This window comes from Durio zibethinus, chromosome 28 (genome assembly GCF_047325235.1).
Source record: "Durio zibethinus cultivar Kanyao isolate XHJ-2024 chromosome 28, ASM4732523v1, whole genome shotgun sequence".
Taxonomy (NCBI): Eukaryota; Viridiplantae; Streptophyta; class Magnoliopsida; order Malvales; family Malvaceae; genus Durio; species Durio zibethinus.
The window spans coordinates 1,862,239-1,885,736 of NC_143189.1; the positions used below are offsets into that span (position 1 = coordinate 1,862,239).

At 34.2% G+C, this 23,498-nt stretch overlaps 3 protein-coding genes across 3 annotated transcripts; 1 reads left to right on the plus strand and 2 right to left on the minus strand.

The window, feature by feature from the left end:
• Nucleotides 1–1,979: 1,979 nt before the first annotated feature.
• On the minus strand, nt 1,980–3,841 carry LOC111280920 (transcription factor MYB102-like). Its single transcript, XM_022868460.2, has 3 exons — nt 3,376–3,841; nt 3,093–3,222; nt 1,980–3,003 (listed from the first exon to the last, which is right to left on the minus strand). The coding sequence occupies exons 1-3, from the start codon at nt 3,506–3,508 to the stop codon at nt 2,175–2,177; spliced, it is 1,092 nt and encodes a 363-aa protein (XP_022724195.1). The 5' UTR covers nt 3,509–3,841; the 3' UTR covers nt 1,980–2,174.
• Nucleotides 3,842–9,360: 5,519 nt separating this feature from the next.
• Nucleotides 9,361–12,653, plus strand: LOC111280368 (vesicle-associated protein 4-2-like). Its single transcript, XM_022867684.2, has 7 exons — nt 9,361–9,798; nt 10,470–10,540; nt 10,735–10,816; nt 10,960–11,078; nt 11,748–11,825; nt 12,055–12,174; nt 12,270–12,653. The coding sequence occupies exons 1-7, from the start codon at nt 9,537–9,539 to the stop codon at nt 12,327–12,329; spliced, it is 792 nt and encodes a 263-aa protein (XP_022723419.2). The 5' UTR covers nt 9,361–9,536; the 3' UTR covers nt 12,330–12,653.
• Nucleotides 12,654–16,150: 3,497 nt separating this feature from the next.
• On the minus strand, nt 16,151–19,370 carry LOC111280367 (sugar carrier protein C). Its single transcript, XM_022867683.2, has 4 exons — nt 18,948–19,370; nt 18,532–18,854; nt 16,902–17,531; nt 16,151–16,828 (listed from the first exon to the last, which is right to left on the minus strand). The coding sequence occupies exons 1-4, from the start codon at nt 19,078–19,080 to the stop codon at nt 16,349–16,351; spliced, it is 1,566 nt and encodes a 521-aa protein (XP_022723418.2). The 5' UTR covers nt 19,081–19,370; the 3' UTR covers nt 16,151–16,348.
• Nucleotides 19,371–23,498: the final 4,128 nt, after the last annotated feature.

A 23,498-nucleotide genomic window follows, 5' to 3' on the forward strand; every position in this document is an offset into this window, starting at 1 on the left:
TCCTCGTATAATGATTAGGAACAGTGTTTTCAGCTAAAAAGAAATAGAGTGGGAAAGCTATAGGTTTGGTAGCATCATGTCCCTGAGGAATATATATATGCAACAATCCTGAAACAGAAACATTAATAGTACCAAATTTTATGTATTAATTACTTGAATATTAATTCCATTCTTATTACACGTGTAGCAGTAGAGAGAATTACACCAAATTGAGGCAAAGAGTTCACGGACAAACTAGATAAGCACGATCAATAACTTGTTTTTCTTTTTAAAATTATTATTAATTTCATATATTCTAATTAAAGAAACATCCCAAAAGTGAATTTTTAGTCAATAATCCCATCTTTTAAAATGTCCACAATTGAAAATGTCAACTAAAAAGCAAGAAATGGAAGAAAAAAAGAAGAAGGTGAAACCCAAAAGCAAATTAAGACAGGAAACCACTTTAGAGGGTGTTCTTATTCAAAATGTTTCAAAGAACAAAATTTCTGTGGGCGGTCGAGAAATTTTTTGATGGATTGTTATAGTCAAAGAAGAACTGTACCTTTATACCTCAAAAATTTCTACGCTAATTGACATGTCAAGCCTTAAAAATCTGATATAATTTTTGTACGTTGGATGGAACATGAAAAAGAGAGAATTGAACTGAGGTGCCTAACTATTATTGGTTTGAACCCATAAAACAAAGCCAATTTTTCACGTATAAATGACGTAAAGCTTATATGAGATTTGGGTGGGGGGAGGTTTACCTAGAGGGCCAGTAAAAGAGGGTAAGAAGCTTCGGATCGCACGAGTAGAAGATAGGGTTCCATGTTCTTTTTTTGGCAGCAATCTGTAATAATCAATAACTAGAAAGTCAAACATAAAGCTCATCATCAGGTTGAAACTTGAAAGGACATGCAAACATATGACCAAAAGTAGCATGCGCAAGACCCTGTTAGCCAAGAGATGTATGATCAAGAGCAAGAGATTTCGCTCTTAGCCAAGAGATATTCATGGAGAATACATTCCAGACTCTTGATGGTGCGCCCCGTACGTACAACAATCCAGACCCTCTTCCATGGACATTACATTCTTACTCATAAAACTTCTTCACTACTACAAACTTGTAACAGTATTTTGTCCCAAAACTACGGACAAGTTAAATTTATTTTTTTTCCAATGATTTACATAATCATGGATTAACCTGAAATTAATATTATTGAGTAAGCATGATTATTGCATGATGCACCCACAAGAAATAATCTGGAGAAGAAGCCTGTCACTGTGGTTTACCCGGTCAGCCGGTAAGTCTCAAAAGCACAAGCCCCTTGCTTTTGGGACCCACCCCTGCAAGATTAGTCCACGTGTCCCCAAAAATGTTGACGTTATTACGTATGGGGTTCTTGGTTTGACACCGAAGCTTACTGATGGCGTAAGAGAGATGATAGAGACAAAACAACAGCACAAGAGCCACGCCATATTTTCTACAAAAGCAAGCTTTTCCTTTGCATGGTGGTCCCCCCCCCCCACCCCCACGGCTTTGGCCGCCGGTTGTAGGTCGGCACGTCCTCTTTTTTGGTTAATTGCTTTAGGTCATACCCGGCATCTCCAAAATCCCCCATGCGAAAATACATACTTTATCACTGCCTGAAAGACAGTTGCCCTTTCTGGTGCAGAGACACGTGTCGAATCACTAACGCCGATGAATTATGGCCGGAAAGCCAGCTGGAATTTGACTTCCTGTCAGGATCCTTGAAGCCAAGATCTTATGATTTTCTTTTATGATCATAATAATACTTTGAGTAAGTATTTTGATAAGTACATATATTTTTATGCTTTAAAAGCTTTCTTCTTATAGGCAAATTAGATTGTCCATATTAGGGAAGGGGTAAAAAGATGTTGCTTCCATTTGATATGATTTGAATAAATATATGATAAGATGACTGATCTCAATAAGATATGATAAGAAACAAATAGAAAGTCAGTAAATAATTAAGCCACAAAAATAATTGTTGTGACATATCAATGGAAACTTCCCATTATATAAAAAGATTTTTTTAAAAATGAAAAAAAGAGAGAGGTAGGATCTTGATTCCTAATACAGTAATTCTTAGTAGAAAATTTTACACTATCAACATCCTCCACAATGGACATAAAGGGAGGCTCATTTTTGTAAGTTTCTGATTTTGGAACTACATGAATTCATTAGCCTCCAAAATGTCTGGGATTTCAAGCTTCAAAATGTTGCTGCAATAGCTCTCTCTTTCGTCTTCAGTGCTGCAGCTGTTGATGTATGTTGAACTAGAGTTCAATGGAGTAGGACTTGATGAACGCGTTGATATAACTGACGCGAAGCTGAAGCTCTGGTTGCTGTTGTTTGAATGGAAAATTGAGGTTTCTGCTGAAGGGGCCAGGGTTTGATCAGAGCCGTAATAGTTATAGTTTGGCATTAGCGGCACGTAATCTTCAGTCAAGTTTGAAGGTATCGCATTGCCTTGCCAGTCACTTAAGTCGGTGAGATTTGATGGACATTGGTCCACATTGAGGTTCATGACTTGTGCTTCGTTAGAAAATGGAATACTACAAGGAGTATTCAACGAGTTGCAACTTGGGATTTCTTGGACTTGCGTTGGGAGATGGTTAGATTGCACTAATGGTTGATATCTGTTTTGGCCTTGGGAACTGCAAAGTCGGTTTTCTTCAACATTTTGAAGGAGGAAATTCTGGTTTTGATTTTGGTTTTGGTTTTCACGTTGAGGTGACATGAGAGAAGTGGCTAGCCTTAGAAGCTCAGGGTTAAAGAAGGATTGAACTCCGAGTAGCCTTGACATATTCATTTGAGATTGATTGTAGAGATCAGATGAGCTTAGGATTGAGGAGAGATCAAGAAGATCCAGTCGAGGACTATGGGTCACCGGATCAATTCCCATTCGAAGAAGCTTCTTTCTAATGTGAGTGTTCCAATAGTTTTTGATTTCGTTGTCTGTTCTTCCTGGCAACCGCGCAGCAATGGCTGACCACCTATAATATTCAAAACATTAGAAAAACTATGTTGTGAAACAAAGAAAAATAGAACTAAAAAGAGCAGAAGAAGTTAGAAAAGAGCTTACTTGTTGCCCAATATACTGTGTAGCTGAATTATTGTCTCTTCCTCTTCAAAAGAAAATCCTCCTCTCTTGATATCAGGCCTCAAGTAGTTGGTCCATCGAAGACGGCAACTCTTTCCACATCTTTGCAGCCCTATCATAAACAATTAAAAAGGCAAAAACCCAGTAGCATAAAGTCCATAAAAAGTACAGTAATTCATCCATGCAGACCAGAAAGTAGGCACGTTAAGAAATACTAATAAAAGAAGACTTTTGCAGCTAAGAAAATATAGTAGGTAATGCTTACCAGCATACTTTGGCAGTGTCCTCCAATTTCCACAACCATGTTTTTGAATATAATCAATCAACTTCTGATCCTCTTCCGGCGTCCATGGCCCTTTTTTCAGCCCATTTTTATCACAGCAAGGTGCTCTTCCCATACTTTGTCTTTGTTTATGGTAATGGTTAGGTTTTGGTTAGATTCTCTTCGCGAGAGAGAGGTGTTAAAAGAATTGAAGAGAAAATAGGGAAAGGATGCAGCAAAGAGATGCAGGGTCCGTATGGAGACGTTCTTGAATAAATAGCGAGAAGGGAAGGGTAAGACACCAAAGCCAAGTCAATAGGATTCGGTACCGTCCTCTATTCATCACCATGGCGACGTGTCCTCCTTTCGAGAAAAAATGTGAAGCCACCCCCTAACAATATCTCTTTCTTTCAGGTTTTGCATTTTCCCTTAATAATTTTTTTTATTTGGATTTTTCGATAATTATTTTAAATTTAAAATTAATTCAAAATCAAATTAAATCAAATTTCATAAAAAAATAAACTCTTTTAAATTTAGTTTTTTATTTATAAGATTTGAAATCAAAATCTTACTAATAAAAACTAAATTCTTTGCCGTTGGAACTTGGTTTTTCCTTTAATAATTGAATCTTAATTAGTCCATCCAAAATACCCTTGTTATTTTGATTTTTATCTATCATTTTTCCTGCTGGCGGAGAGTGTCATTACCTCCTTTCTGGATTCATACTAACCTGTCACCAACATGAAACAGCCACGTTTTCTTTTCATCTGCATGACTGCATTTTTGAAAAGATTGACCTTGGCTTAAGCTAAAGCTAGATCTTCTGAGTTGTGACTCCAAGACTCTGAAGACACAAGACTGTTTTACCCATGAAAGCAGCATTATTGGACCAATTCCTGTTCCCACCACATGAGGGTAATGCAATCATTTCCCCTTTTTCATACGGCCATATCATAGGAGGATTCAAGGTAATCGGTTATATAAATGCGAGGGAAGCATGGCAAATAATAGAATTCACTATTGACACATATTATTATGCAGAGAGAGGACTGACAAAGGGTTCTCCTCCAATAAGTTTCAAGATAAGCTTTAATTTTTTCAATATTCAATTTTCCTTGAATATATATACTATATGTTATCTATATGATTCAATTTTTTCCCTTTCTTTTCCATTGATTGGATTAAACATACATCTTCAAACTTGTTTAATTAAGATCAACACAAGCGCTTCATGGGATTTTAATGGAGTAGGAGCAGTATTTCGAGCGTGGTCAACATATGTAAAAAGAAAGTTAGCACAAGGAAGAAAAAAAGAAAGATTGATTTTTGTGTGAATATCAAAGACAGATCGCAGCCTCACATCACGACTCACTTCCAGTATTTTTCATGTGAGCATGTATAGATAGACAAATAGCTAGTTTCGTCAACATCCAATTACTCGAATCGAGAAAATGCTTCTTCTTAACCTTTTCATCAGTACTAGGGCGGAGAGGGACAGATAGGGATGATCAAATTTGAGTACAGTTGTCAAATTACAAGAAATTGGAAATAACCCTTAAACACGTTAGCTTTGATCTTATGGTCCAAAAAGGTTTTACAAAGAGAAAATTACCAATTCATCGTTTGGGAATAACTTGTAAACTTAAATCAGTCCTTCTTTGTCTCCTGTTGTTTCTCAGCCACATTTGATATATGATGATTTGCTGTTCCAGCAAAACATCAAGAGCTCAATGTCGTTGACTTGTGCAACTTCGACTTCCGAGCAATTATTATTGAAGTGGGGTTGCTTCTAAAATAGACAATGAGTGGCTTTGTGATGGCGATATGATCATCTGTTAAAAACTTTGAATAATTTGTTCTTATTAATTTCCTAGCTAGCTAGCAGTTCCCAGCCCCTCTACTCCACCTTCCTGGTCCAGCTATCCAAAACCTGGCCACACAATCACAACCACTCCGTCCACATACCAACCATATTTCCAGATTATCTTTGAATTAGTGGTTATAGTTCAGAAGGTCTTGCAACATCAAAAACATGTGTATCAGCTTGGAGGCAACAAGTAAACCAATCATAACTTAATTAATTACCATGATCAAAGCGGATGCCATTGGACCTTTTTTTTTTATTATTATTTTGTGAATAGAATAAAATTCAATTCTCCTTTAACAAATATACAAAAAGAAATATAAGGGTTTCAAACTGCATTGGGTTTTTTCTTTAAAAATCAGTTTTTCGACACATTCAAGCTAGAATATGGATAACATGAATGCTTTCTCTCCAACTATGTTAGAGACACATTAATCATGAAATGTTGCTTTTTGCCTAATTTTCTCCTCTCCACAACCTTTTAGATGGGCCATAAATTCTTTTTGAATTCATAGTTGTAAAGCTATGAATAAAGAAAAACTAGAGAACGTGATTGTTATTAACATAATAAAGGAAACAAATAAGCTTCTCTTCAATTTTCAAAGCTACTTTGAAATCTAAACTCAAACTATACTTTGCGGCTTGCTGTCATTGACACACATTATTGTCAAAGTAACAAATTCAAATTAATTTAAAATTTAATTTAATTAATTCATACAATTAATCTTAGGGCAAATTGTGAATATTGAGTGCCACACGTGTGGGCTGGGCAGACAATTAGATAAACGTGGGTTTGAAATGGTCGTGCTGAAATTGGACTTGATTTTCTCCCATTTGGGCTTCTAACAATTAGATACGTCTTTCTTTCTTATTATTATCACCATAAAATATCTTACCCAGAATCTTAAACTTTCCAAAAGCATACAAAACCCGCGGGAGAACTTCCAAAATCAAACGTGGGCATTGGGTTGTCCTTATCCTCTTATTTGGAATCTTCTTGTTTTGTGCCAGTGAAATTTAGACACGTCATCATCCCCCCCACCTCAACCCGGGGGTTGCGGTTTTCTTTGCTTTTTCCTCTGATAAAAGCGTCCATTTAAGTCACCATAACCGGTTGTTTACGTAAAAGAGCGTCGGATTCAAGTTCTTCTCTCTCTCTCTCTATATATATATACACCTAACCAACTTTCTCCAAATACTTTAAACTTCTTGAAAACTATCTCTCCTTGTAATTTTTCATGGAAAAAGTTTTTCGAGAGTGTTTGATTACTTATGAGCTTGAGGTACGCCAGCAAGGTGTTTTAACAGGCGGTGATGAGGGTGATGCAGGGGATGAAAGACCAGGCATCAAAGCAAGCAAGGCGTTTCTCCAATACAGTCAATTCCGGGGCTTTCAAGACTGCCAAGAACGAGAGGCTCAAGCAGGCAGAGGAGTCTCTTTGGATTGTTATGTGCTTGACTTAGTCCTACCTGAGCATCAATTCCTCATGTTTCCAGGGTGCTTCTAAAGAAGATCAAACTAAAATTAAAGACGAATTGTTTACGTTCGAGCAAGACAGGACCTATGGTTTTAGGCCAGCCCAATTTCAGGCCTATTGCTAATTTCCCATGGACCCAGAGCCCATGTATCTAAAGTCTTGGACAAAGCCATGCTCCATCTCCATCATATCAACGTAAGGTTTGATTCAAACTAGTGACAATTGATAAACTTCTTTGCGTCTCCATCTTCCATAATATTGAGGCTCCAAATACAGGATAACTCTTCTTGTGATCTTCTTTTGTTTGAAACTATAAACAGAAAGTATAATTTTACACTTACTTTCTACAACCCTTTATCAAACTCCATTGCTATCCAATTCTAGAAAGCTTCAAAAACTAGATAACACACAAACCAGTTTTTCACAAGGCAACAAGTTGTTTACTAGAAGAAAACCAGTCATAAGAGTCTGTAGAAGCCAAGGTGAAGGAGAGAAGAATACAGAAAGGAGAAGTTTCCTGTGTCTAGAAATTAAGCACGATCATGAAAGGCTTCTTTTATGACATCTTAGCATGATGAGACTATATATAGTGATGTTTTGTACATGTTTTGAAGGCTTAGCTTAACCAATTATGATTTGTTTTCCGGATATCGTCTTTAAATCTACTAAGAGTGATGTCAGAGCAAGAAGACGTTCAATTGAGGAGCTGAATGCTGGTAGGGTACGTGACTGTTTTGCGAAGGATAAATTGAAAAGCAAACAAAATATATCTTTTATTTTCTAGGTATTGAAGCATTTTAACGCAGTTGGAGGGGTGAGGAGCCATAGATTGGGAGTATAATCGAGTTAAATTAATATAAAAAAATTTTAAATTCGAGCTCAACTTGAAATTTATTATTTAAAAGCTTGAACGTGATTAAATTTTAATTTTTAAATTCGAATTTGAATTAAGATAAAAATCAAATTATTTAAACTCGTTTGATTACACTCATTTAATAAAAATGAGTTTAATTCTCATATTCAATTTAAAACTTAATTACATGTTTAAATTGAGTTTAAGCTTAAATTAATATATAAAAATAAAATAATAATATTTTAACTAAAATAATAAAAATATTAGATTTGTAAGCTATTCAAATAAGATATTAAGATATTTAAACTCAACTTGTTCAATAAATCAAACTATTTAAATTTAAATTCGACTCAAATTAAATTTAAATTTTATTTGAGTTAAATTTAAATAATTTATAAATATTAATATATTATTTATACTCAATAAATTGTGCTACTCAAATTTGAATTTAACTCAAGTTAAATTTAAATTTTATTCGAATTAAATTTAAATAATTTATGAGTATTAGGTAAAAATTTTTTTTTTTGCTATAGATTAGTTGCTCAAGAGGACCAATCCCTGCCTAGAATTGGTTGGGCCACGAGCCCACGACAGACTCTCTAAAGTCAACGTTGTTTTCAACGCCAAATTGAATTTCCGCGTCATTCCCACTAATTATTTGCATTATTACATCCTTGATGACAACTCACAAAAACACGAAAATAAATAACTATCAATCCAAATAGACAAAAATCAGTTCCTGTTTACATTTTTTAAAAAAATTTTAAGGAAATGAGAATTCAAATTTGTTTTTTCATAAAAATAATTAAATTTGAATTAAATATTTTTAAAATTAAAATTATAATAAAAGTTATTATTTATTTCCGATTTTCGTCTTCCCTGCTGAGTAATAAACAAAACACAAAAACGCGTGACTGTTAAATATTGATTTTAATAAATTGATATTAAAATTACTAGTTGTTCGACACGTTTGGGAAGAGGGAAAGGTAAGGAAAATCCAAAAAATGGTGTCACATCATCTTGAAAAAAAAAAAAAAAGGAAAAAAACCCGAACTTTTAATTTTAAAGTAGGGACCAGGAACACCAAAATTTCTTGACCATTTCTCTGAAATCATTCAAAGTGACACAAGTTTGATCACTAAAATTTGTCATTAATCGAACTAATCCCACCCAAATTCCATTAATTAAGACGTTAATCTAATCCAACAGCGTCAATAGAAAATCCCACCTGCCCCTGTTTTTCCTCGTCAACTCAACTCCAGTAAAAAGCAGTAAAAAAGGATAGAGGCCAAAAAAAATTCAAAAAAAATAAAATTTAATTTGAAATTGTGATATTTAATTTAGTTAAGATTGATTTTTTTTATTTAAGTTGAATACATTTAAATATTAAATATATAAATTAAATTTTGAATTGAAATATAAAAAATAAAAAAATCAAATTGAATTAAAAAATATATTTTAAAGTTTATAAAATAAAATAATTATTTTATATATAAATTTATTTAAAAATATTAAAAATTTTATTAAAATAATATATAAAAATAAAAAATTATATTTTAAAAATTGATAAATTAAAATGATAAAATTTAATTTAAAATTAATTTTAAAAATAAAATCGAATGAAATTTTGAATTAAATTTAAAAAATTTATAATAGTATTCATTATATAATCCGAATTTTTATCACATTTAAAAGAAAAAATAACAGTGACGGAAAACGGCGCCGTTTAAAAAGCCCCCGCTAATGAAGCAAGGAGAGGGTAAAAAAAAAAAAGTTTGGGAGGGTGAAAAAACGGACTTCAAATTCTCACAAAGTCAAATACGGTAGAATCCGTGCTTTGAAGTCCGATTCTCTTTTTCTTTTTCCTTTCACGAGTTTCTCGATTCAAATACCAGAGAAGTGCTGTTCTTTTTTGTCCTTTAAAGTTGGCAACGCGTAAAACCTTGCCGTACATGTGCTTGTAAGGGAGATGGCAATAGAAACTGAGCAAAAGTCACCGTCCGATGGCAAAGTTTGGGGATTTTTTAAGCTGCCGTTTCGGCAAACCGGAAACAATACCAGTACTACGTCGTCATCTACCTCGGCGTTGAATCTACAAGGTCAAAGTCAACCTCATGTCGAAGGATCGAACCATCACGGCTCTGCCAATTCTGTTTCCTCTGTTGCGAAGTCGCTCTTGCCTACTCGGCGTCGGCTCAAGCTTGATCCAGCTAATAAGCTCTATTTTCAATGTAAGTACTTCATTTTTGAATAAATAAAACGAAACTAATGTCTCAGATTATAGATTTTTCGCTTGTTTGATTAAACTAAAGCAAAAATTTTGATGCTTATTTCTGGAAATCGACAGTAAAGTCAACAAACTTTAAAGAGTAGAGCTTGCTGAGAATTAAGATTCGTCATTTGTATCGTGTAAAAATACTGAAATTAGTGTATTCCTCCCGAATTTTACACGAAAATTACCTATTTATTAGTATCGACAAGAAAATATAAAATATATATTTTTTGATTTTGTTAAACTTATATGTAGTTATTGCAAAAATTTTAGGTCGCACCACCGTGTCCTACTTACATAACGTGTGTTGTGTATCATGTTTTAAATTACCAGCTTTAATCAAAATTGCTGGGTAAATTTTGTAGTCATAGTTTTTCTTCTTTGCTACTAATTATTGAAAAAAAAAAAAAAAAGCTTTTGTTTTTTTCACTTTGAAATGAAAATGACTATATATTAGGACGTAGAACGACTTGTTGACTTAACTCAGAAAGTCTTTTGTTTGATTTATTTCGAAAGAACTTGCATCCAAAATTGAAGTGTTGAGAATTAAAGGCCATTATTTGAGGTAACTAATTTCAAATTAGAATTTGCTTTTTCTTGATTGCATATCTTTGTTTTGTATATTCCAAGATGAACCTGGGAAACAGGTGAGGAGTGCAGTGAGGATTAAAAACACGAGCAAGTCATATGTAGCGTTCAAGGTACCCCTTAAACCTTTGGAACATTTTGTTTTCTGTTTGTTGTTTTTGTCTTTCTTGTTGTTCATATTTTGTTATGTTATAATTAATAAGTTAGAGATAGAAGTGGAAGTGAGTATGTTATAGTTAAATGTAGTATATTATAAACATTGCTTTGATGAGTCTTGTAATGAGTCCTTTTGTTTCTGTTGGTTTAGTTTCAAACAACAGCACCAAAGAGTTGTTTCATGCGCCCTCCTGGTGCTATTCTTGCTCCGGGCGAGAGCATCATAGCAACGGGTAATTGCTTCTCTACACTTTTATGCATACCCTTTACTTGTGGTTCATATTATGCATTGGCACTATTATATATTTTCACTAGTCATCATATCTTCTGAAAGATTCTTATGAATTTCTCTTCTTGTTTTGGATGGATTTTCTAGTCTTCAAGTTTGTGGAGCTTCCTGAGAACAATGAAAAACCAATGGAACAAAAGAGCAAGGTTAAGTTTAAAATCATGAGTCTCAAGGTGAAAGGTCTGATGGACTATGTTCCTGAACTGGTGCGTGCATAGAACTTCTATAAAATTTTTTTTTTATAATTCACATGATTTTCATTTTCTATCTTGATGACGAAGAATAAGACTTTTTAATTTGACCACATTTAGATGATGATGAGCTTATATAGTTTATGTAGTTAATATTTAAAGTTCTCTGCTAACAAGTAGCTTTACGGGATGACATTACATTTAAGCAGTGCTATAGTTTGATTGGATTTCTTGTATTTCCAAGGCTTCTTAATCTGAAGCATAAAATGTCTCTAAGGAACAAGCTTCTATATCCGATATTCTTCTTTTTCTGGATTTGTACCTGCTGTCTGCAACATAAAGAAACTACTGTGCTTCAGGGCCAGATTTTTTGCATTTTGGTCATCAAGATGTCTTGGTGTTGCTGTAAATAGACTTTCGAAGGTGACATATGCCCAATTGTCATGGTTGATTGGATGAGAATCTCTTGTTCAATGCTGATTTTGGGCCCATTTTAATAGAGGCATGAATGATTTTTCAATTATTTTGTGGGTTCTGGCTGCCTTAGTTTGATGCACAATTTAGAATATTCTTTTACCACCTATACAATTGATTGCTTCTCTACCTATCTGAAATTTTTTCCCTTGGAGGTTGAATATTTGTAACCTTATTGTGTAATTAATCTTAGGTGCTTGTTTTTCGCAGTTTGATGAGCAGAAGGATCAAGTGGCAATAGAGAAAATATTTCGGGTTGTTTTTCTAGATCCTGCTCGTCCTTGTCCTGTAAGTACTTAGCATCTTTCTATCTTATCCTCAGCTATATGTGCTTTTATTCGCACTTGCTTCTGCTTTTAGACATTTGCATGTCAACACTTTCCACCTGCATGATGCTTGAAATGCATTATCAATATTGTAGCAAACTAATAACCCATCACAAAATAAAAGTCTAAACAAAAAAGAATGCATAATTAGCTTTAATATTTACGGGTTTCTGCCTCATACCTTTATGAAGGCTTTGGAAAAATTGAAGCGCCAATTAGCTGATGCTGATGCTGCACTTGAGGCTCGCAAAAAGCCTCCAGAGGATGCAGGTCCAAAGATTATTGGGGAAGGACTTGTCATAGATGAATGGGTAAGTTTCTTGTAATCATCTGATGAAAATTATGCTTACAGATGTTTTACTTCTATGATATGCATTACTTATGACTGTCAATTTCTATTGTGTAGAAGGAACGTAGGGAAAGATACCTTGCTCAACAGCAGGTTGAAGGAGTAGACTCAGCATAAAAGTGGCAATTCTTCATTAGTTGCTTTGATACGTGATGGAAATTTGATATAATCCTCTCTTGCGTATACCCCTTAAATCTTTTCATGTAACGTGAAGGGTGTTGTAGTGGAAGAATGATCATCTTTTGTTATTGTATAAAAGTGAGCTGAATTTTCTGTGATTGGAGACTTGAAACTCAGCTAGTTTACATATGCTTTGTAGATAATGTGATTTTGTCGCTTCCCCAAGGGAATAAAACTTTTCTTCATGGGATGTAATACACTAAAAAGGATGTCAAAGTGAGTAGTAGTGTCTCAAAGCATATTCTACAATCTTCGCATCAATTATCTTTAGAAAATGTTTAATATATTGGGTAATTAGTGCCAAGCTATTTGGATATGGGATTGAAGACGTTTTCTTTTGATTTTCCCTAGCCAAAACCTGTACTTGTCATTGTGAATGCATAAATGGTCAATGATGGCCCATTGATGAAGGGATTCTTTTGGGGATAAATCCCAGCGGTTGCGTGTACTTTATGGTAGGGTTGGGAAAGGCGCCCGCAATTTAAAACGTCGAAGGAGAGTGAAAAACCGTTGGCTTTCCATTGGCATTAATCAGGAGGATACGCAAGTCACGCCAGGGATGGCCTCTCCATTCCTCCTGTTTCTTGCCCATTTCATAACCGAAGTGACATTGTTTGTTTCGTCACTATCAGGAATTTTTGTTATCGTTGCCCTTGTTAATGCCATACGACCCTATCCTATCTTCCCTTTCATTTGTCATTTGTAGCATCTTTCCTTCTTTTCCCAACGCTTTTTTTCCTGGTTTTACAGTGTGTGAAGTTTGCAGATTGGGTGGGGACAGAGTGTCAACCTTCCTTAATACTCTGCTCATTCAGGCCACTCGAGCATAGCTGTTCGGCTCTGGGATTGCCACGTTTTTTACTGATAATGTTTCTTGGAAAAAAAAAACCCGCTGAGCAAATCCCTTTGGAGTTTGGACGACTCCAATCAATAATTAAAAAAATTGTCCCGCCACCAGTAAAACCAGAAACCATGGTTGCCACGTGGTTTTGATGTTGACAGGATCCTCAAAACCACTATCCTCGCCAACTGATAATGTTTCATTGATCTCTATATAGTTTAGGGGTTCCTGATCCTCTTTTTAACAGGGTAACAAGGATAAGTTAGAAATCCAGAGAAACTAGGCAATAAGTAAAGATGAGTTATTTGAGCAGAGTTTGCATGGCAACTAGTGTAGCTGCAGTGGAAGGTCATAGAGATTATAGCTCCAAATGGAATTCCAGTCTTCGACCTATTAACGCCAGCAAGAAGGGGTATTTTTCTACTGTTAGTTCATCGGATGATAATAGACTTTATGGCAGAGGCAAATCCAAAGAGGATAACAGACGTCAGACTGAAGAATCTCTTCAAAGAGTGATGTACTTGAATTGCTGGACACAAAGCTAGACTCTGATTAAGGGGGAAGTAGGAGCATTCAGCCAATTTTACATCTACCAGTTGGCAATCCTAACAGTCTAGTCCATGGCATAGACGGCCTGGAATCCAAAAGGAGTGACCGACTCATCATTATTCTTAAGCATCATTACATAAACTGCAATGCCAAGAAGTCGACCTGTAAAACCTATGATTTACACTTCTACTATTAAACTGTCGAAGAAATTCTTGGATGGATTTTTTTTACAGTGGTAAAAATTTGGTTGTTTAGCTCTTCTCTTATTCTGTAAATTTTGGTTCCAATCCTTTCTAACTGTATCCTAATTCCAAGCCAATCAACATTAATTTACTTAACTGTAGAACGAGGAATATATGCCTGTGGCAATACTTCACTTTGGCGACATCAGAAGATAAGAACAAGTAATAAATTTTGACACAGAATCTTGACACTGAAATGGATAGGAATATATCAAATTTTGAAAACCAAATACATCTCAGTGGCAATTGCAGGAAAGGATATTTTTGTTTGATTATGAACGAATAGCCAATCTAAAGAGAGTTACATATCTTCTCTTCTGATCAATTACAAAGGTTTTCGCGTCTTAACTAAAGGAATGATCATGAAAGACTGCTTTCTTTCATCTTTTGATCGGAGTATCATCGTCCTAATCGTCTTTATATTGTTATTTGTGTCTAACTAAACTGTCTATATTTGTCACATCTGGTGCCAAAATTCTCTTCCCTCTCATGGCAAGTTGAAACTGAACTATTATGCTATGAGCCTTTTAGGCCATGACCAAAGCGATGCAAATTGCTTACCTCTCCTCTGTAGTCTATTCTGCTTCAATATTCTTAATCTTGGTAATTAGCAATGCTTTGTCTTTGTCTCATCCGCCATGAAATGAGAATAGATCACAAAGAAAAGCCGGCCTCTGGTTTTCCAATTAGGCAGTAACCACTCAGATATTAACGGCCTTATTGACTCTTTTGTATGTTACCAAGATGAATTTTTTCTATAAATAGGAGTTTAATCCAGGAAGTTGCTCCACCGAAGAGCAGAACAACTTCATAAGCCAAAGAAAGAACAAAAATGCCAAAGTCCAACAACAACATTGCCATGCTCACCAACTTTGTCTTGATCGTTGCTCTTTTGGCCATTGTCTCCATGTCTGAAAGCCGAGAAGTTGGAAGTAAGTCTCAAATCTCAATAATTAGAACAATGTTTGAACTTTTCATTTATGTTTAGCATTGAAATGCATGCAGTTCCAAAGGGAAAGAAGAGCTCCCTAACTTGTGACAAGGTGTACGGCGTAGTTAGTGGCGACACATGCTTTGGTGTAATAAACATGTTCAACTTGACCACTACATTCTTCGAATCAATCAACCCCAATCTCGATTGTGATTCACTCTTTGTTGGTCAATGGCTTTGTATTGCTGGAAAAGCATAATCAAGCAGTTGTTTGAACAAGAAAGAAACAGTTCTTATGATTCAAAGTCCATGAATAAGTAGAAAATAAAATTATCTCCATGTCGGTTGTTTTTAATTTTCCTTTTAGTATAACCTGCTAGCAACTGGATTATGTCGCCAGCTGAAGCTATTATCCCTTGTTTCTTAACTGGTATTCTAGGAATTTCAATAGATTTCTTTTCTTCCATCGTAATTTCCAATGTTTCTTAATTGGTGTCACTTGTTCCTTAATTTTAGTATAACATGTATAACATGAACGGGAAACTGCTCTGTTGCATACAAGATGAAGAAAAGAAAAACTGATGTGATGGACCAACAGCATTTTTAAAACAAAGGATAGCATTAGCATATGATACCCAATTTCGAGTTTATATTTAATATATTATCAGTGTATTCAATAAATTAAATGATGATAACTCATTAATTAACAAATATTAATCATTAATATAAATGTAAATAAATTAAAATAATTTATTCATTAATGAAATATTATTATCTGATTCATTTTATTAAAGAATTATTATTTTATTTACTAACAGTGTATAAAATTTATATATTGACAATATATCAAGTATAAACTTATTTTTTTATCACAAAAACAGTGAGATTGAGAGGGACAAGTAACAAAAAGCATTAAATTCTACTTACCCACTTCTTTCCATCCTATTCAAAAGCAAAATCATGAAAAAGGGAGGTTTTGGGGGCTTGAAAGAGAGAGGCAAGCAAATTTCCCCAAAATTAATTTACAACAATTAATGTATAGTCATGCAATCCTCCTTTTTGCCGCAGTGCGAGGCTGTGACCGAATTGACAGTTAGCCATCCCTTTTCTTCAAAAGATTTAGCCTTTCCTTCCTATGTTTTAATATCCTTGGTCAATTCGTACATTAATTCGTTTCAATTCATTCACCGTCACGTTTGTTCACCGAAACTGTCCATGGACATTTAATATATTGAAATTTCCAGTCGAAACAAAGCACAAGAAACTTGGTTTTTAATCAGGAACAAATTATATAAACCTTGATCCAAGAACATTGAGAAACGAGTAGTATGTGCTAGTACCATAAGCTAAATTTGAAAACAAAACAAAGAAAAGTAATTCAATCCAGGATGAGTTACACATTCTTTGGACCCTGGCCTTTCTTCCTCATCTCCAAACCCCCATTGGGGTAATCAAGGTCTTCAACGAATCTGGACCAGTACCAATGTGACTTCCATACTTGGCTCATCTCTTCAATTGGGATACCCTTTGTCTCGGGCAAGAAGTAGTACACAAAGATGGACATTAGCACCACAAAGAAGGCGAAGAAAAGGAAGAGGCCAAATTTCAAGTGGCAGAGCATGGTTAAGAACACTTGAGCCACTGCAAATGTGAAAAGCATGTTGACAGATACATTGATACTTTGTGCAGCTGATCGGATTTCCAATGGGAAAATTTCACTAGGCACCAGCCATCCAAGGGGTCCCCAAGACCAGGCAAATCCGGCAACATAAATGCAGATGAAAAGCACCACAACAATGGCATACCATTTGGGCAGGTCACCAGGGTTCCCATTAATTCCAAACTTAGCACCAATGCAAGCTGCCACAACAGCCTGAAAAGCAGCAAAGATAAAACTTAATAACACATTTTAGCACGAATTGTTATTCACAGTAGTTTCATTGTACCTGGCAGATCAACATTTGAACCCCACCCTCTAGGAAAAGGAATCTCCTTCCCCACTTATCAACACCATAGATTGAAACCAAAGTTGCAGCAACGTTAACAACACCAGTGATCACAGCAGACATGAGGGAAGCATCGCTTCCGAAACCAATTGTGTTAAACAATACAGGAGCATAAAACATAATCACGTTAATGCCAGTTAGTTGTTGAAAGAAGGGAATTAGGATGGCCATGGTTAGATGGGGCCTGTACTTCCTCTGCAATATGTTTTTCCAAGGGTGCTCAACTAGCTTTGATGCATCACTGGCAGCAACAAGGTCCCTAAATTCCTCATCAACATCATCGACCCCACGAATTCGCTTGAGTTTCTCTCTGGCTTCCTCAGTTTGACCGCGTTCAATCATAGAGTTTGGTGTATCTGGGAGGACTAGAGATCCAATTGTGATGATAAGTGCAGGGACCATTGCACCACCCAAACTCAAGCGCCATCCCCAGCCACCTTTGATCTTAGCAAAGAAATAATTCAGCACGTTGGCAATAAGGATACCAACTGTTATTGACAATTGGAACCCAATGTTCAGTGCTCCTCTGTATTTGTAGGGGGCCATTTCAGAAAGGTAGAGTGGGACAGACTGTAATAATTACCCAAAAAAAAAAAACAATTAGTCAAAATTAAATTACAAATCACCATCATTTTAGTAAACTAAAAGTCGGGCAGGTAAGTAATGCATAAAATTTCTTTCTCAGAGACCACATGGCTTTGTCAAGTTGTCAATGTTTATTGGATTAAAAACAAAATTTCTTTTCAACGCATCGAAGTCATTCTTGTAGAAAAACCAGACACTTAAAAGATCACTTTCAATAACAAGCCACCATCATCATATTTCAATTTTCTATTCAACGCCCGATGCATCAAGGAGTATACTTTATCGGAAAAACATTGCAAAGAGATGTCATGCAAGGAAAAACAAGCCATGTCTGAATCTGACCAGGAAAAAAAACAGTAATAAAACTTAAACAGTGTTTTCAAGCTTCATATTAACACTTTAAACCATTTATTGGAAAATAATTTATTATATGTCATTATAAACTGAAATGGTGAGTTATTGCTGACTTCTCAGATCTCAAGAAATGCAAGTTTAAAGAAGACTGGTCAGTTCCAGGGTAGAAAAATATCAAATGTGTAAAAAACCCAGATAAGCCTTTATCAGGTAAAAAAGCATAGAAAAGCTCATATTTGATTCAGAAACAAGTTTGTAAAAACATGTTTTTGTTGTCATTTTCAAAGCCAAAGAAATTGGATGATCTGTTAATACTCAGAACCATCGCAAAAATAGATCTGAAAGAAAAAATGGTCAGGTTTGAAGAGGAACACAAAGAGACACGTTACACGACAAAACCCAGCAAAAATCTAAATAAAAAATGAAACGAAACCCAAAAAAAAAAAAAAAATCACTCTTTTCAGACAGCACACTTTTTGTTCTCTACGAACAACTTGCAATAAAACAAAACAAGAACTTAAGGAAAGAGCCCAATTAGCATACCAATCTCAGGATCCAAACAGGTAAGAGGAAAAAAAAATCCAAACACAAGATTGAGATAAAGAGCTTGGAAGTAGATAATGGTTATTACCTGATTGGCAAATCCAACACCGAAACCAAGTAACATTCTACCGACAATCAACATCCAAACAGCTTTGGCAAAGCCATTGATAAGAGCGCCGGCAAAGAAAAGTAAACCACCAAAAAGCATGGACAATTTCCTTCCAAGCTTACGGGTGACAATGGAGGCTACCAGGGAAGCCAAAAGAGCAGCCAAGTACAGTGAAGATGTGAACATCGTCAGCGTTTGGCTATCATATTGGCAATACTGATTTGTCGACTTATCGGCTTCCTTTTTCTCCCACACTTTTCGAAAGAACTTTTGGAGAAATGAAGTCATAGTCGTCACTCCACCTGTCAAAAAAATCCAAAAAAAAATTAATTTCTACATGAAGCGAACAAAGATAATGAGAAAGAAAAGAAGTTTTTTGATCTTTGAAATATTACCTGAAATCCCAATATCATAACCGAAAATCAAACCCCCCATGGCTGCAACAATGCATGTTACAGTGACAAATGGGGTAAGGTTTCCAAGGTACTCCTTGCCGCTACCCGGGCCAATTCCTCCCACAGCCGGCATTTTCGATCTTCCTTCACTTCAATTCTAAAGAAACAAACTCAAAACTAGGAAACAATTAAAGGGAAATATAAGATTGGAAGAGGCTATTAACACAAAGAAAGAATCAAGGAAAACCAAGCTAAAGAAGATAGAGGTTTTAGAACAGCATAGGAGGTGTTTATATAGAGAAACAAAGGAAAAAAAAGATTCACAATATTCTTAGATACAGGAGAAAGCTGAGTTGTCAAAAAAATAATATCTTAATTTTGAATCAACAAAATTCAAAACTATAATTACCTTTCATTTTCTTCATACGTAGAAAGTACTATATAAGATAGATATAATTTTTATTTTCCAACATAAAATAGAGCAATTTATATTCTGTTTGTCATTAAGTTTCCTTCGACATCCACTGGCCCTACAAAACCACTTTAGTACTCAAACTTCGTGGGGGTCAGATAAGGTCACTCCCACCAAAGTTGAAACAAAGACAACCCATTTTTCTGCAATCCAAACTGTTTTCTAATCAGGGTTTTAGCTTAAGATGGAATTATTAATGATTTCAATACTATGGGAACAAAATCAGACCACGACTAAGATTGTAAAGATTTGGGAAAATATGAAATTGAACACGTCACATATTATTCAATCTGAGTAGGCAAAAAGCCTCTCCAACTAATTAAAATGTTTTGCCTTATCGAAGTTTGGATAATGTTTGATTTATTGTCACATCGGCTAAAGCGGAGAAAACGTGAGTTTAACGGCCTTTTACAGCAAAGTTATAGCATGTGAACACTCAGAAATAATGTAGCAGCTCTGGTTTTTTTTTTTTTTTTTTTTATCAAATAACTATATTTAAAATTTATTAATTGCATGAGATTTGATAATTTAAAATATAATATTGTGATATGATATAATAATAATAAAAATATTATAAAAAGAATATGATTTAAAATTTTTAAAAAATTATACATGATTTAATAAAATAAAAACATATATTTTATATTTTTATATCAATATAAATTATAATACATAAATTTTATATAAAATACGATACGAATATATAAATTATTAATATTTTATATAATACAAATAAATAAATTATCAAATTTACTACTAAAAAAAGGGTACATCTAACATAAATTAATGGTCAATTACATCTCCTGTTCTTTATTCTTTACTCTCTATTGCACTCAACAAGAGCTAAAGTAAAAAAGGGAGAAAAAAAAAATCAAAGTATAGCACTCAACAAAGAACATGAGAAAAAAAAAAAAAAAAAAAAGAAAGAAATCAGCAAAGTAGGAATATTGTGGATATGATTGACTTTTTGAAATATTCCTTCAATCATTAACTGTTACAAAAAGATTAATCCATGTAGTAATGATTTGGTAAGAACAAGAGATTGGAGAATGAATGGATTATTATAATAAAATTGAAAAAATAAGTCATCAATAATTTAAGGTGTAGTCACTATTTATGAACATGAAAAATGTGAGCTCACCTCATGAATAATTTTGTAATTCAAATCCATTATAAATCATATATTTTTTGTACTAAAATTAAGTTATAATAATATTTTATTATCGCATGTAATGTGAAACTTTAACAAAGCTTAATTCGAATAATTTTATAAGTGGAATCCATTTATTCAAAAACTAAAAAAAATTATTATTATCGATAAAAATTTTCGTCGATCGTAAATAAATTAACATTATTGCTTAGTAACATTATTGTCCTGATTTTCCAACAAATTAACAAAGTTATGTGTTAAAAGACATACTATACCATGATGGATGTGTCCTTTTACAATCAGTGTGGAATTTTCACTTTGCTTTTACAAAAGTGAATGGAAGTTCTCTTTGGAAACATCCTAAAAGCATAAATGTTTAGAAAAAAAAAAATTGGAACTCAAAAAATTAAAGAGTAAGAGAACAAAATTACAAAAGAAATAGTGAAAAGTTAAAAAAAAGAAAAAAGAAACAAGGTTTCCTGTTTCAAATTCTATAAAACAAATAAAATTCCATAGAGAACTTTTCCCTCACGAATGATGTGAATAACTTTTCCACCAATGGAGTGGAGTGGAGTGCTTTGTGGGGTTTTCTCACTTTCTCACTTTTGATTGTTCTTGGCAGATATAAACATCGGCGTTTTATTTTTAGTAATAATTGATGTGAAATACATCAAATCAAAGTCACGAAAAAACAAACCCTGGCAGACGGCCAATGTCTCCTAAACATTGGATTGCAAAAACTGGTAGCTTGAGCAAAAATTTCTGAACCCCCCGTTGCCAATTGACTTGTCCAATTGCCAACTGCAAAAAAAAAAAAAAAGGGCAATCTTCCTCTCTCAAAGAACTTGGGTACAAAAAGGAAAACCAACAACGGTAAGTGAAATTACCTTTGGGGCATTCAAATAAGGTTGGCTTGACCCAAATATAATACCAGTGAATTTTGTTTTTAGTATGATGAAATGGGTCAAGTCTTGCAAATCGGGGAACCCTAGTTAGAGGCTGGTTGGGACAAAGTGACATGGGTTAGTCTAGTAGTTAATAAGGGCTAGTCATTATCCAAAAGGTTTCTGCTGTAATCTTCGATAATTTATGGGATTGTGTGGGTCCCCATGAACCATACATTGGCATTCGATTTGAACGTGCCCAAAATAGGGGAATGGGCGGTGAAACCAATCTCTTTTTCTTCGGATAAAGATTACAAGTGTGGCGGTGATGGTGGTGTGCATCAGGGTTTTAGGCCGAAAAAGCTAAAAGGTATGAAAGGACTTGCGTTTTTGAGCTTCCGTTTCTAGTAACTTCATAATTTGGATTTTGTTAATTGCAGCGTTTCCATTTGGGTGAAATATATAGTTTGAAAACGTTGAAAAACAGATGAGCAAATTGAGGAAAGCAAACTTTCATCCAAAGCAAAGCGGTGAAATGAGCCATCACCTCATTCCTTCCTTTGGTATGGAAAAGATAGCGTTAATTGATAAGTATTATTTGGCCATCACAGGGATAAGGAAACAGATAGAAGGAGCTGCAATGCAATATGTAAGTCTGAAGTCAACACATTACACATTTTTAATGATCCCTACTTCCATATCTGAAGAAAGAAAAAAAAACCCAAAAATTAATTGAAAAAAAAAGTCAACGAAATTAAACATTCATAACATGGGCAAGAAAACCACTAGAGGGGTTGATGATGGGAATGGGGTTCAATGTCTCCCCTTGAAAGAGTTTGACTTAGGAGGCAGGGGAACAGACCCCACAGCCTTTGCAAAGTCTTACCAGGGTTCAATCTTTTGTTGCTGGTTATGCTTATCTGGCAATGATGGAAGAAGCTATAGCTGAATTTAAAGAAAATGTTTATGAACACGTTGTTTCTTTTGTAATAAACAGCAATCAACGACCTTGAGAGCTGGGGATTCTCTTAGACATAAAAAGATAGCCGTTACTAGTTGCTTAGACATTTTGTCTTTATCTTCACATGATCTCAGCTGTCAATTTGCTCTAAATATATATAATGTCCGACGACTTAGCGGTGTTCATGGTTTTCTCGGCTTCAAATTTTATGTTATGGCCATGAATTGATGATTTAATCAATTAAAGTGGAGCTCCTTCAAAGCCAACCACTATCGAATCACGTTACTTCTTCTAAAATTCAATAACCATGCATTTTTCTTTTCATTTTCACCTAATAGGGGATTTTCCCCTTTACAAGAAGCAACATTTTGTTGATAAAAACACTGTCGTTTGATTTTTTTAACAAAAGAAATTATAATTTAAATATAAAAAATCTTAAATATTGATATTTAAAGTTTAAATTTATTATAATTATTTTTTAAAAATGATAGTATAAATAAATTAAATATTATATTATATTCATCCTAATCTATTTCTTAAAAATTTCAAATCAAATTCCTTTCTTAAAATAATGGTATTATATATAAATGCGTACCAGGCAACGTACACATTCTGTAAAATTTATTTAATATAATTATTTCTATATTAATCATCATTGTCAATGCTTCTAATATTAAGATTAATTTTTGGTTTTCTGGTAATATAATAAGAACATATGCCAACAAAGTGCTCTTATTTTAATGTATGTTTAATTTTGTGTTTAATCATCCATTAATTAAATATGGGTTTCCTCTCCTTGTCACGGGAAAGGGAATTTGATAGTGATAAATAATAAAAAAAAACTACATTAAAATAATGGTTTATGTTGTGAATATTGGGTGGCAACTTTTCTTGCTTGGAGGGAAAACAAATAAGGTTGGCAGTCAATACAAGTACGATGATTTCGATTCGATTTAATTTTGTAAGATTAATTTTTTTTTAAATTAGATTTTAACTCAAGTTGGATATTATTAAAAAAAAATAAAATTGAATCGGATTTAGATTTTAGATAAATTTGATTCGATTCGATTTGATATTTATATTA

What these genes read in the sequence shown, in the direction of transcription:
- LOC111280368 (XM_022867684.2), top strand. Translation starts at nt 9,537, where the DNA reads ATGGCAATAGAAACTGAGCAAAAGTCACCGTCCGATGGCAAAGTTTGG. An exon ending in CGAGAGCATCATAGCAACGG is followed by an intron (nt 10,817 to 10,959) that starts GTAATTGCTTCT and finishes TGGATTTTCTAG; the next exon opens with TCTTCAAGTTTGTGGAGCTT. An exon ending in GACTTGTCATAGATGAATGG is followed by an intron (nt 12,175 to 12,269) that starts GTAAGTTTCTTG and finishes TCTATTGTGTAG; the next exon opens with AAGGAACGTAGGGAAAGATA.
- LOC111280367 (XM_022867683.2), bottom strand. Translation starts at nt 19,080, where the DNA reads ATGCCGGCTGTGGGAGGAATTGGCCCGGGTAGCGGCAAGGAGTACCTT. An exon ending in TTATGATATTGGGATTTCAG is followed by an intron (nt 18,855 to 18,947) that starts GTAATATTTCAA and finishes TTTTTTTGACAG; the next exon opens with GTGGAGTGACGACTATGACT. An exon ending in GTGTTGGATTTGCCAATCAG is followed by an intron (nt 17,532 to 18,531) that starts GTAATAACCATT and finishes TAATTATTACAG; the next exon opens with TCTGTCCCACTCTACCTTTC.
- LOC111280920 (XM_022868460.2), bottom strand. Translation starts at nt 3,508, where the DNA reads ATGGGAAGAGCACCTTGCTGTGATAAAAATGGGCTGAAAAAAGGGCCA. An exon ending in GACACTGCCAAAGTATGCTG is followed by an intron (nt 3,223 to 3,375) that starts GTAAGCATTACC and finishes TGTTTATGATAG; the next exon opens with GGCTGCAAAGATGTGGAAAG. An exon ending in CACAGTATATTGGGCAACAA is followed by an intron (nt 3,004 to 3,092) that starts GTAAGCTCTTTT and finishes TGAATATTATAG; the next exon opens with GTGGTCAGCCATTGCTGCGC.